The sequence below is a fragment of the Doryrhamphus excisus genome, chromosome 2 (genome assembly GCF_030265055.1).
Source record: "Doryrhamphus excisus isolate RoL2022-K1 chromosome 2, RoL_Dexc_1.0, whole genome shotgun sequence".
NCBI lineage: Eukaryota > Metazoa > Chordata > Actinopteri > Syngnathiformes > Syngnathidae > Doryrhamphus > Doryrhamphus excisus.
Window position 1 is genome coordinate 2887696 of NC_080467.1, and position 13489 is coordinate 2901184.

Here is a 13489-nt window from a genome sequence, read left to right on the forward strand (position 1 = left end):
GATCCGGGAAGACCAGGGAATGATGAAAAGCATCATTAGATTAAATAAAATCAGGTTTTGACGCACAGCTCCTGCTAGGTTGATGTTGACTGCCGCCCTCTGATTTGAGATCAACATTTGCAACAAAAGTGATGGAATATTTGATTTGATTCAGCTCCAGAACCCTCCTCTTCTCTCTTTCTCTCTTCGATTTCCATTGTTCACTCACGATACAGTCCAGGTTTAAGCCCTAAATATGCCTCAGACAGTTATTAAACATATCAAAAGACGATGATTTATGAACACATAGAATCAGAATCATGGTGAAACCTTTAGCCTTGTTGTTAGGTATTAGTATTCCTTATTTATGAATGGAATATTTTCTGAATTAGAGCATACAAATCCTGTTTAATCCATTTTTTAACATTATTAGAGCCCTCCAGGCATGACATAACACCCCTATGTTCACCTTTACCCTTTCACTACCCGATATAGTAGACATAATATGAGAAGATAAGCCATTTAAGACATAACTAAGACTCATACTCGTGTGTTGTAAATGTGTTGCGGTGCTAGGGAACAGGAAGTAACATCGAGGGTTCAGCGTTGAGTTTTAGCTTGGTGTGAGTTAGGGTCACAACAGCAGTCCTTGCTAGGGATTATGGCACTGAAGTTTGGTGCTTGTGTGTCTCACTGAATATTACAGGAAGATTACTGACACATAGTGACCGGTGTTGAATGCTACAATGTGTTATGCTGCAAGATTTGAAGCATAAAGTGGTAAAGGATTACTCTATTTATAAATTATTACTAATTTATGGTGAATGAGATGTGTTTTTTGGGGGGGGAAACGGTTTAATTTTGGCGAAAAACATGATGCGGGTATTGGCTGTATAGGTTAAAACAGATCATGTTGAAATAATATTTGGTGAAAATATTAAACTATTGTGAAAAATGTCAATAGGTTATCATTGGGCATGTTGTGATGGCTATGTGATGGAATCATGACAGGTAAGCCACTTGATTGGCTCATATCTGTTCTCGTCAAGCTAGAAGTTTGCTGATTTAAGGCTATTATTGTTTTTCCCCTTTTATCTTTTGAAACGTATAACATTCATTTTCGAGACAGTCGCATTGTGTGCTGTGGTGACAGCTTTTTCTTTGTGTGTGTGTGTGTGTGTGTGTGTGTGTGTGTGTGTGTGTGTGTATGTGTGTGTGTGTGCATGCATGTATAAACATTTTTTGATCATTAATACAGATGTGAATTGCCAGTGGTACTTGAAACAGGCTCTGTCATCTTGCTTTGATGCAATATGAGCATTTCAATGCCTTCCGGCTTATTTGTGCTTGGAAATTCAAACTCATGACTTCTACAGTCGGTAACGTCTTTCTTTTTGCCGCAAAATGATCAAAGGATAACACTTGTCAATGTTTTCTCCATGTTCACATGTTCCGTGGTACATTTGGGTGAAAATCAGAATTTAACAATAGGAATGTAATTTATAACATTATACAGGGTGTGCGCAAATCTTTCCAAATGTTCAGTATGCACACCGCCTGTGATACGACACACATCAAGTCAGTAGTCCATCTCCTGTCAAACATGCTGTAGCATGTCTTGCGTAACGTTCTCCAGCGACTCCATGGAAGAGAAAAGATATAGAGCGTGTACATAGCCCATGTTATATTCATTCGTTTTCTATGCCGCTTGTCCTCACTAGCGGGGGTGTGTGACAGTTGACTGTGGGGGAGAGGCGGGGTACAATCGCTAACCACTAGGCCACCATTTTTGGCCACAAAAATGAAAGTGAAAGTACAATTTTACACAGCTTGTTGTAATATATTGAGTATTTTCATTATTTATTATTTATTATTTATTATTTATTATTTATTATTTATTATTTATTATTTATTATTTATTATTTATTATTTATTATTTATTATTTATTATTTATTATTTATTATTTATTATTCATTCATTCATTCATTTTCTACCGCTTTTTCCTCACGAGGGTCGCGGGGGGTGCTGGAGCCTATCCCAGCTGTCTTCGGGCGAGAGGCGGGGTACACCCTGGACTGGTCGCCAGCCAATCACAGGGCACATATAGACAAACAACCATTCACACTCGCATTCATACCTATGGACAATTTGGAGTGGCCAATTAACCTAGCATGTTTTTGGAATGTGGGAGGAAACCGGAGTACCCGGAGAAAACCCACGCATACACGGGGAGAACATGCAAACTCCACACAGAGATGGCCGAGGGCGGGGACCGAACCCTGGTCTCCTAGCTGTGAGGTCTGCGCACTAACCACCAGACCGCCGTGCCGCCTATTATTTATTATTTATTATTTATTATTTATTATTTATTATTTATTATTTATTATTTATTATTTATTATTTATTATTTATTATTTATTATTTATTATTTATTATTTATTATTTATTATTTATTATTTATTATTTATTATTTATATAAATTCTTTTCAAATAAATTTATTTATTATTTGTTATTTTTGTTTTTATACCCCCCCCCCCCAAAAAAAAGAAAGTTCTCAAATCTATCTGTAATAGTACATGGTAAGAAATAGATTCACACATAGGAAACAATGGAACTATTGTTGTTGTGCTTGTGGAGTATCCAACTCTGCTAATTGACGTCAAAGTTCACTGGAGTACAGAAAGGTTCTTTCCTACTGTACGTATGTTCAATCATAATATTACTGTATGTATTCACATTTTTTGTCATTTTGACTCAAGGCAACTCATGCACTGTATAGTGGTTATGTAACTATTCTTGTCTCAAAGCGTCAAGATTAAAATTAGCTTGAAGACATTTAAATGCATTAAAATGTGTTGTGAGAAGCAGGCTTATCACGACTTTTTCAAGTAGATAGTGAGAAAAATGCAGTAAAATCTCCCCATTTCCTGGGGGTTTACAATCCGGGACCACCAGAGTACGGCTATTATGTTTTGTTCTGAGATGCATTTTACCCCTTCGTTGAGTCACCGAGGCAAAAACTCCTGTTGTATGAATTGCACAAAGATCGGTAGGATCTTTAATTTAAATGTTCTTTTCAAATGTGTCGGCATTGTCATTTCACCAGTTTTTATGTTCCGGTACTACCAGTGAATTGAGAAAATATGGCCAAAAATGGAGAAATTGATAAATTCTTAGATTGGATTCCGCTCCAGAACTCTCCCCTTGAGTCTTTAATTGCCATTGTTCAGTTGTGAACAATCTGTACATAAAGTATAAAATGTATAGCTACTCATCATGGTAATGTCCATAAACTTGCAATCTTGGCTATAACAGTGCACAACTACGGTGCGTTCAAGAAAGACAAATGTCAACAGTCTCAAAAAACATTGTCATCGAAGCATTGCAGGATCGTGAATGCTGACTCGTAAATGGATATTATTTGGAAACAACAGAGATAAGATTTCTTAAAACTTCTGAATGAAAAATGCTGCCCAACACAATTTTTTCCTTTTTTTTTCTTCCTTTCTGGATTCCCCTCCCCGGACTCAGTTGCCATTTTTTTTATCATATAAAAGACAACGCGGATGTAGCAAGTGCGATGATGTTTACACTTCACACCACTAAATGTGGAAGGCAAATGTCCCCAGATAGCAGGGTACCATGGCGATGGCCCAGCACCCCACTAGTAAGAATGGCAAGCAGTCATTTCCTGTCTTCCTCCAGGGATTGACTGTTATCCTGGCCTCCCCATGTGCCTCTGCCCGAGCAGAGACCAGGAAGATGTTTAACTCAATCTCTGTTCCACATCTAGATGTCTGGGTGAGTCCTGTCTTCATGTGAACCAAGCAGTGCATCTAGATCTTTCTGAGCTTAACACCGATATGCTTGTGGCTACTCGAAAAATGAGCAGAACCATCAGCTTTCTTTGAGGAAGGCAGACGCCGGGGGTGTGGTTTGGATGTGATGAAAGTGAAATGCAAGCTTGTGATCAATGACAAAGAGTATGGATAGCATTATACCTATGGAGAGTATATATACTGTAGTATTACACCTACGGAATGGAGAGTATGGATTGTATTACACCTATTGAGAGTATACGTACGTATATAGTATTATACCTACAATATAAGGAGTATGGGTGGTATTACACCTATGGAGAGTATGTACTGTTTATATGCCAATTTGCTGCAGGGAGGTCAATAAAAAAACTAAATGCATGCTGCACATAAAAAAAAATTATAGATGATGATGACTATTATATATTATTTTTTATATATTATTATATATTAATATCCATCTTATGAGTATTGACCTTTTCCTGTTTTTTTTCATTTTTACTGTTTTTTAAAAAAAAGTTTTATTAGTTTTATTTTACCTCTAAAAGCAAATAAAATTAAATAAATAAATAATAAAAATAAATTTTCTTGCAATGTTCTGGTGCGGGCCATATTTTATTTAATTTTTATTATATACCACGGGCCAATAAAAATCAAATTGTGGGCCACAAATGGCCCCTGGGCCATTCTTTATCTGAATACAGTGATAAACAGCTGTGTTGTTTCAAATTGTGGTATGCGCATATGTAAAGTATGCCAGCTAGCTTGGCTGTATGATGACGTTAAGTAAACCTCACTTCCTGCCTCACTAGCTTTCTGGCTAGCGTGCTCGGTAGTGGGGAGTTGCGGGATTGATCTGGGGCATGTGTAGGGTTGGACCGAGCGGGATGACCACTGTTACATGTATGATGCCATCTACTGTATGAAGTTGTAACGACAAGATAGACAGTCCCACTGTCTAAATCCAAGTGTTGTTCCAAATTTATTTGTGGCGGGCCACTACTTGTGTGTGGCCATTCCGCTAGGTTATCACTTCTGTCACATAGATTTGGTTTGTTTGTTAGATAGACCCAATACCTCTAAACATTTATTTTCCTTTGTAGTGAATGGTATCAATCTTAATGACCTTATGCTGGTCTTTAGTATGCAGGAGGAGAATATCTATGAAGATGTTACAGTTTGGGGCTGATCCAAATTAGAATTGTTTGGCCTTGGCAGTATGAGAAGTATGCAACCTTTTAAATAAAGTAGTCCACAAAGGCATCCTTCAAGGGAATGGAAAGGTTTGGCCCTTAGAGCCGCTTTGGATGCATATGTGTTATAACTGTCAACTACTTTGCCGTCATTCCATGTATGCATGTACTGTATATGCATGTATACTGCGTATGGCATTATCAGGACATATGGAGCCCTGTCTGGGGAGTACACTGCCCACTTACCTCTACTGTTGGCTTTGGTGATTCCTCCATCTGTCCATCCTCTCCCTCATTCCTCGCTCTATTTTATCGGCTCATCATCACTTAGTTCTTTTTTTTAGTTTTTTGGTATTTATTCTTTTCTCTCTCGCTCAAGTTCTAATGTAATGTAATCTAATGTAATCTAATCTAATGGAATCTAATCTAATCTAAGAAATATTGCACTGTACGTTTGCAACATTGGAACATTCATAAGCACAGAATACAATAGAACCTTGGTTAGTGGTTAGCATCATAAATAATAAATCAGATTTTATTGGTTTCAGAAAGGCAAAATTTGCTATTTTTTAAAATAGTTTTACATCTATATCTACATCTAACATTTATGTTTACACGATGTGCCAAAAACACGATAAAAACACCAAGGTGGTGTCAGTGTTTTATCTTGTTACCGCATAATGATTTTGGCAACTATCACATCTTAAATGTTGCTTTATTCCTTTCAGTCATGCATGCACAATTATATAAGGAAAATAAATATAATTTTGTGCGAACATTTTTGAGAGTCCACTGCTGATGATATCGCAGACAGGCGCCGGAGCTGACTTCCACTTCCTGTATTAGCAAACTAACAAGGACATTTTTAATGCAAGATGTGCCATATTGTATGCTGAGTGGAAGAAAAAATTATTTCATGGTAGTATTGGACAGTAGTGTATGCAAATATTGATATTTGCAGTACGGTAATCCCTCGCTATGTTAGAAATAAAATTTTGCAGCGTCACACCATCACGTTTTTCATAAATGTGAATTAATAAAGCATGTTATTTTGTGGTTGAAAATGTCCTATGCATCTTTAAGATGTATTAATGCGTGATGATATTTCTCGTTTAGAAAAATCTGTCTCAGGTCAGCCAATCAGACTGTGAAATTTGGCATCGCTACTAGAATGATAATACACGGAAGTATGCAATATAGAAGTGTACATTAAGTGCTTTATTCATATTTCCTCAGTTCAATTCTGTCCTTCCTGTCCATTGGACCGGATGTTTGTAAATGCGTTTCACAATTTGTCAACATGTTTAACATAGTGTTGATGTGCTTTCAACCGAATGGGGATGCTGAATCATGAATGTGCGGGGATCCACGCTATATCAAATCAGATAAATACACGCTACAGCTTGAAGGATGGATGAGGGGGCAGGGGGATGGAAGAGGAAAGAAGGTGTACTAGTATGTCAACGACCTAATTTGGTGATGTAAAAGGTGTTACATAAACCGACTCGTATAAGATAAACACTTTTCATCCCTCCATCCTCCCTTCTCTTCAGTCAGTGTTAGTTAACAACATTTCCAAGAGACTAAAGCAGTGGCTAACGTGTTAGAATTAATATCGACATTGGTGTCCATCCTCTAAAGAGCCAATGGGAGGATTTCAAGGTAGCGAGTCCACCCAAGTAACCCAGCAGGGAAAGTTCTCTAAAGGAAGCGAAGGATGTAAGAACAACAGAGCTTGGCACGGAGAGCTAGAGCGAGCAAACAAGAGTGTCCAAATGTCCCTGATGCCATATGGCCACAGCACGTACCATACAGTATACGTACAGTGTACCATCTAAAACAGTGAGGGCCGCATAGTGAAAAATTAAAGTGTGCAAGGGCCACTGATAAAGAAACATATATAAGGAGTTATGTACATTTCAGGGGAAAAAAATCAGTTTTGTGATGTACTGTAGGTGAAAAAATGTATTATTAGTATGAACCTTGGTTTTGGTCTTTTTCCCCCTATTTTTTGCTGCGTTTTCAAATGTTCCAAATATTGCACATATACTTTCCTTGTAAATAATCTTCATTCCATTCTTCCTCCTCCATTATTATCCATGAATCTTTTGGATTCATCTATTATATCACATTTTCAAATTACATTTTTACAATTTTAATTACAACTTTATTGTTGTTTCTCCTAATATTATGAAATAAAAATATTTTTTCTTTAATATTCAGCATTATGCTATAAGAGTGGTGTTATTTTTATTCATAATATTATGAATTTATTCTCTTAAAATTGTGACTCTTTCTCATTAAATTACAACTTTTAATATTTTCACTTAATTCTTGAAAAATTACTGCATTTTTGCCCATTTGTTTATATTTTTCTTAGTTCGTACAAAAACAGCTGTGGGCTGCAAAAGGAGCCCTGGCTGCACTTTGGACACTCCTGATCAAAAGTACATTTAACCTTCTTTAAGGTGTTCAGTCCAGTTCTTTGAGTGGTACGGGATCCCTCTGAGGGTCTTACATTTTCTCAACTGTAAAATAACTATCTGAGGCAAAAAGTAAGTTTAATAACGTATTCTATTTGGAGTGAATAAAATCAGTTGCAATGCCAGCTCTGCAGAGAACGGTCAGCCACCCAGCCTAGGTTCAGCCCTCTGTTGAGGCGGTCCCAATGATACAATAACCATTGTATCATTGTATAAACAATAAAACAACTGACCTAAAGTATGATATTATTGAGAACGCATGTTCTTTTTTTACTTCTTGTATTTTTCTTCATATCTTAACTTCCCGTGTTGAAATTGATCTTTCTTTTCAAATAAGTGTTGCTAAAAAATGCAGCAAGACAAAGCTGAACACAGAATGCTGCATTTTATATTGATTGTCATTTTTGAAGAAAAAAAAGTGTAAGCATGCTGAAGCAAGTCTCCAGCCTGGACCATTTGGCCATGCAGTTTCCAAAGTCCAGCTCCTGTTTCAAAAAAGGTGCTAAAGTATTTTCTGCAAATAAAAAGGTGCTAAAGCCAGTGTGGGTGGATGTGCTTTGCATGCAAACAAACTCTCCGAGAAAGAAAAAGAGCTGGAAATAATGGAAGCGTTGTGAAACTTGACTTCAGATCTTGAGTTGAAGGCTCTCACTTCAGAACCGATAACCAAGAGTGGAGCCAGATTTCATTTCTAAATGGAGAAGTCTGCCTTCTATTTGAATATCGATCCAAGGGGAAGCGAATGACTCGTGCCAGGCCATAGATGACTGAAGCCCAAAAGGGGATAGTTGATGCTGGCTTAACTATCTTCCTTGCAAAAACACAACATGGCAACATTTGGCGTCATGGTGCTAATCACCATCATGGGCCGAGATCCTTTTTCCCCTTATTTTTGGACACATTTACTGAATGCCAGGCAGGGGGTCTTTTCAAACTTTTTTTTTAAATTATTTTATTATTTTGGACCAATTCACTGTAGAAAACAGTTTAACTGTAGAACTAATAAAAGAAGTAATAAATGAAAGAAACATCAAATAAATTGATGTATATGTTTGATTGCATTGTCTTCTAACTATAAGAACTTTTATTAGGCATAAATAGAAAAGGTTTTAATGTAATTCACTTGTCCAAATCACTGGACTAAATATTTTTCATTTTCACCAACAGCATTGATTCTTTTATTAATTCTATACATTGATTCAATTGCATTCATTTACATATTTTACACTGAGCCAGTAAAGAATGCCAGGAAATAGTGGCGGGAAGAGCCATGGATCGGGAAGTCATTCCTGCAGTGAAGCAGCAGGTGACCTCCATGTGACCTTTGGCCGTTAGTACCAGGATGTGTAATCATGTGTGTTTGCATGTGTGTACATTTAGCAAGCGATGGTATCAATGTGTGTACTTTTTTAGTGTTTAAGTAGGAGGGTGTAGGACCCCTGGGTCCTCGGCTTCCCCTGGGTGCTGGGTCTGTGTGGTGGACTATTGTGTAAGGTACACCCAAAGGAGACATTCTGATTATTGATTTTTTTAAATGGAATTATGGATTCTTGGACATCAGGTTATGGATTTTGCTGATGGGATTTGTAGTATTTAAGTTCAAATGGGAGGGGGGTTGCTTTCCTGCCTGTAAGTCAATGTATTGCATATTAAAAAAAATAATAATAACATTTTTTTTGCGTCTTGAAAGCCCAAGAATAGGTGCTGACACCCTGAAACCCACCAGGCACCATCTTGGTCATGCCTGTCCCTGTGCAGAGCAAACATGGCTCCCCCAATACTTCAATGTGGTCTTTTTTCTTATTAAAAAAAATGTATGGTATAGTCAGACCGTATCCCCGTCTTCCAAAAACCTAGTCTGAAATGTGGTTTATGGAATGGGGGTGGCCATCAGTACACCCAATAAGGTCGCCAAGCACCCACCCAAGACTAACACTAAGGCGCACACGAAGATCCAGGACAGCGGGGTCCCAGAGCCTAGTCATACAGAAGGGTTTCTGTATGTAACAAGAGTTTCTGATGTCATCAAACGCACCTCAAAACAATCAGGAAGTGTTGCATTGCCTGGAGTTTTGGAATGGATCTTCCTCTTTTCCGACAAATGTTAATTTCATTCAAAATTATTTCTTCATGATTTGTTTTAAGTATGATGTATTTATTTATGTATTTTTACAAAAAGCTGTTGAATTGCATCGCCAGGTCAATATAAAGCCACCATTTTGTGTACTCCAGGGGCATCCAGCAGCAGCTTTCCAGCTACAGGGAGACAGTGATCCGGCAGGCCACGGCTGCAGCGGGCTCAGCAGTTCACCGGGATGATGCCCCCACCTGTGGCATCTGTCAGAAGACCAAATTTGCAGACGGTTGCGGGAACTTGTGCTCGTACTGTCAGACCAAGTTTTGTGCCCGATGCGGAGGGAGGGTCTCTCTACGATCCAACACGGTGAGTAGTTCAAAGTACCCTCTGAACGACTAAAATATGTCAAGTCCCCCCAGCATCAGTGATCCTGGAGATGCTAGCCTACAAGATGAAGTACATAGATAACAAGATGAAAGCATCATGCAGAATTGGGATCTATGGAAAGATCTCCGACAGATGAGGCGGACTGAAAAAGGCTGGAAACTCTTTGGATTTTTTTTACATTGAGCTGGTGCACCTTAATAATAACCAATACATTTCGAGAGATATATCGATATATCAATCGCTCCAACATCAATTGGTATCACAGGTCAAAGTTTCAAATATCATGCAGAAAATCCACCAAACCCATACCGAATGAGGCCTCATGTGTTGAAGCTCAGGTGTGTGCCGTGTGCGTATTTTTGTTATATCATATACTGTATCTCATTTTGATATATTTAGCAACTGTGTGTGTTTTTCATGTGTGTGAATACACGGTGTGAGCCCAGCAGAAGCCGCTAAAGGTTAATTGGGCATTAGAGTAAGTTGTGGAGCAAGGGGGTGGTCTCCGAGGGGTGCAGAGGTGCCCTATAACCACACAGCAGGGGTTGGTATGTGTAAATAAAAAGGTTATAACTTCCACTGAAATACGTGATGTCCCCACTCGATCCATGCCCTATGTTGCCGGTTTGGCATTTAATGACTCCACACAGACTTCAACACCCGCACCCCCCCCCTCCCCTCAATGAACAGGAAGCAATTTGTGAAGCGAAGGGAACACACATCTTTATGCTTGGATATACTTTGTGGCGAACCCCAGGGGTCAACTTTATTTTATACATAAATAACAGCTAGTCTGTAAAGCTAGTCTTTTTGAATATCAATTTCAAAAACAGTATTACTTCCTTTAATATTACTTTAAAAATACAGTACTTTAATCCTGCTGTAACTTGCCACAGTGGAGACTTATACTAACTTTGTGTCTTTCTTTCTTTCACATTTCCTTCTTCTTTTATTCTACATGAATGGATGGCTGGGCTGAAGGAGGACAAAGTGGTGAGTACACACAATTTTTTTTTAAATTAACACAATATGTGTCTCACAATGGTGTGTAACCTGCATCATTTGTGACACCATAGGTATTTATTTTATATTTCATTCCATATCAGCCAGGTTATCATCTGGTGTCAGTTTTACAAGAGTCAACACAAGCCTTAGTGTCATCTTTTTTAAACTTAATTGCACATTATTACATTAAATGATTAAACATTTTAGTCAGATTAATCTCAGTTTTTCAATTAATTAATTAAAAAAAGCCCTTTCTTTACAATATTCTCTTTATCTTTGTGTTTATTTACACGCACACATGCATTATAAAGCTGTTTTGTAATGTTCAGCGTTTTCCTGAATGCATCGTGCATTCTTGACTTGACAATGAGGAAGTGTCATTCCCAGCATAAACGGACTCGAGAGGGGTGTGAGTTTGGGATACATAGTATATGTATAGGGATGTGCTATGCTATGTATAAGGATATGTATAGTAAATGCTGTTGGGATTTTACTGCTGTTGATGTGTTCGGGTCAGAATGAAATTATCAAAGAGCGTCAGATTGTGTGTGACTGCGTGCATGGGACCCCCCACTGTGCTTTTGTCTGCCGTCATAACACAGAGGCATACTTGCTCTGGTTTGCATGCGTTAATTATACAGAAAAATGGAACAAAATTCATTAAATAAATGAGTTACTGCCGTTAATTAGTTATTTTTCACAGTCGTGATTATTACATAATAGCAAGTGTATTTTCGAGTGAAGGACACACATAGATGAACGCATGAAACCAAAGTCATTCGAAGACACGAAATTCAAAGTGTGGCGAGCGTACTGTCCTGTACGTTTCCTGTCTTTGTTATGTACTACATCCTGGGGAGACGTTGGTCAGCTCTACTACTCTAGTCCATGTTTGGCTTCCATATATTTGCGGCTGACATTTTCCTACTGCTACAATGCTGAGCTGTTAAATTGGTTCTACTGAAAGGCTCTTAACCTGATGCAGATAAACTACCACACTGAAAGCTCTGGAGGGCATTTCTTTTGCTCGCCACTGAGGTTGACAAAATGAATCTTATGATGACAGGACTGTGCTATTAAGGCAGAAATACCTAAAAAATAATGTGTGGCAAATGTATATGTATTGATCCAACCATACAAGTAATGATGTGCTGCTTTGTGTGGTAGAAAAGCCTGAATGATGTGCCATCTGCTCTTAATGCCACAGTGGCTCATGATTACTATTGATTGCCAGACTCACTAGTTGCGTCCACCTCCATGTCCATCTCTCATTGACTGGTCTTAAGGGGGCTATCTCTCTTCAGCCGCTTGCCGCCCATTGCTATTAAAAGCAGGCTGACACACACGCAAACACGCGGTTAAAAAAATACAGCATGGTCTCACTGGGTGATGCCAGTTTCACCATATTTAACCTTTTCTTTTTATGTCATAATACATATTATTAACACCTGTATAATAAACAATGTACATGCATGCTTGAATTAATATTTTTACAGGTAAAGGATTCACTGGGAAACATTTGAAGGCCCCCGCTTGACACCTTCTTGGTCTTGTAGTCTACCTCATTTTTGGTCCTTTCACATTTCTCAACTGATAGAAACCAATCTAACATCAAAATGTGCAGCTCATTCAGGACACGTTGACTATCTGTCAGGACTTTGTCCACAATTCAGTACTTTCTGTGATATTTTTCCCATTGAAGACCAATGGACAATTTAGATGTCACCTCCTATTGGTGGAAATTAATTTTACATTTAATATTTAATGTGACAATCTGCTGAGCACTTTGTTCAAACCACTGGGGTCACAGGTATGCTGGAGCCTATCCCAGCTTTCTTTGGCTGAGAGGCGGGATACACCCTGGAGTGGTCACCAGCCAATCAGAAGGCACAATTTAGAGTCGCAAATTAAACCTAACATGCATGTTTTTGGAATTTGGGAGGAAAATTTTGTGCTTTTTTGCATGTAATACGACACGTTTAACAACAGCCCACCAGAAAAGTCGATGTCATCACCATCTTCATCCTCAGAACTGAACATCCCCATATTCCCCTTGCCACACACCCTGCCGGTCTTTCTCCCGTTACTCCTCCCAACGCCACACTCGCCCAGAGGCAAATCAGCCCCCGAGCCAGTGTTGTCCCCCCCGACCATGCGGCAGTGTAAAACCCTGAAAGCTGCATCACATGTACCTGATGAGGGGGAGCGCTGAAGCACAAGATGACTTCTCAGAAGTCGTGAGACTAGAATGCAACCACAAATTATCACTTTATATGTTGCAGGGTTCATTATTATGGTTCTAATACCTTTAGGTTAGTTTAAGGTTAGTTTAGGTTAGTCAGTTCAGGGCTGAACCAGGAGGCAAAACTCTCAATTTACCAGTTGAGCTACATTACGTTCCCACCCTCACAAGGAGATTAGGGGTACAAGTGGCAAAATGAGTTTCCTCCATAGGGTGGCTGAACTCACCCTAAGAAATCACCCGGTCATCTGGGAGGAGTTCAGAGTACAACCTCTGTTAAGGTTTAGGTGGCTCTGGCAACTT

General features: G+C 38.7%; 1 protein-coding gene across 17 annotated transcripts in view; it reads left to right on the forward strand.

Moving 5' to 3' along the window:
- Positions 1 to 13489, forward strand: part of LOC131103244 (regulating synaptic membrane exocytosis protein 1-like) — a 68423-nt gene that overhangs the window by 5343 nt on the left and 49591 nt on the right. For all 17 annotated transcript variants that reach the window (XM_058049354.1, XM_058049410.1, XM_058049362.1 and 14 more), the window contains exons 3-4: positions 9708 to 9918; positions 10921 to 10932. In XM_058049354.1, the coding sequence (XP_057905337.1) occupies positions 9708 to 9918; positions 10921 to 10932 (223 nt within the window). The remainder of the gene's footprint in view (positions 1 to 9707; positions 9919 to 10920; positions 10933 to 13489) is intronic.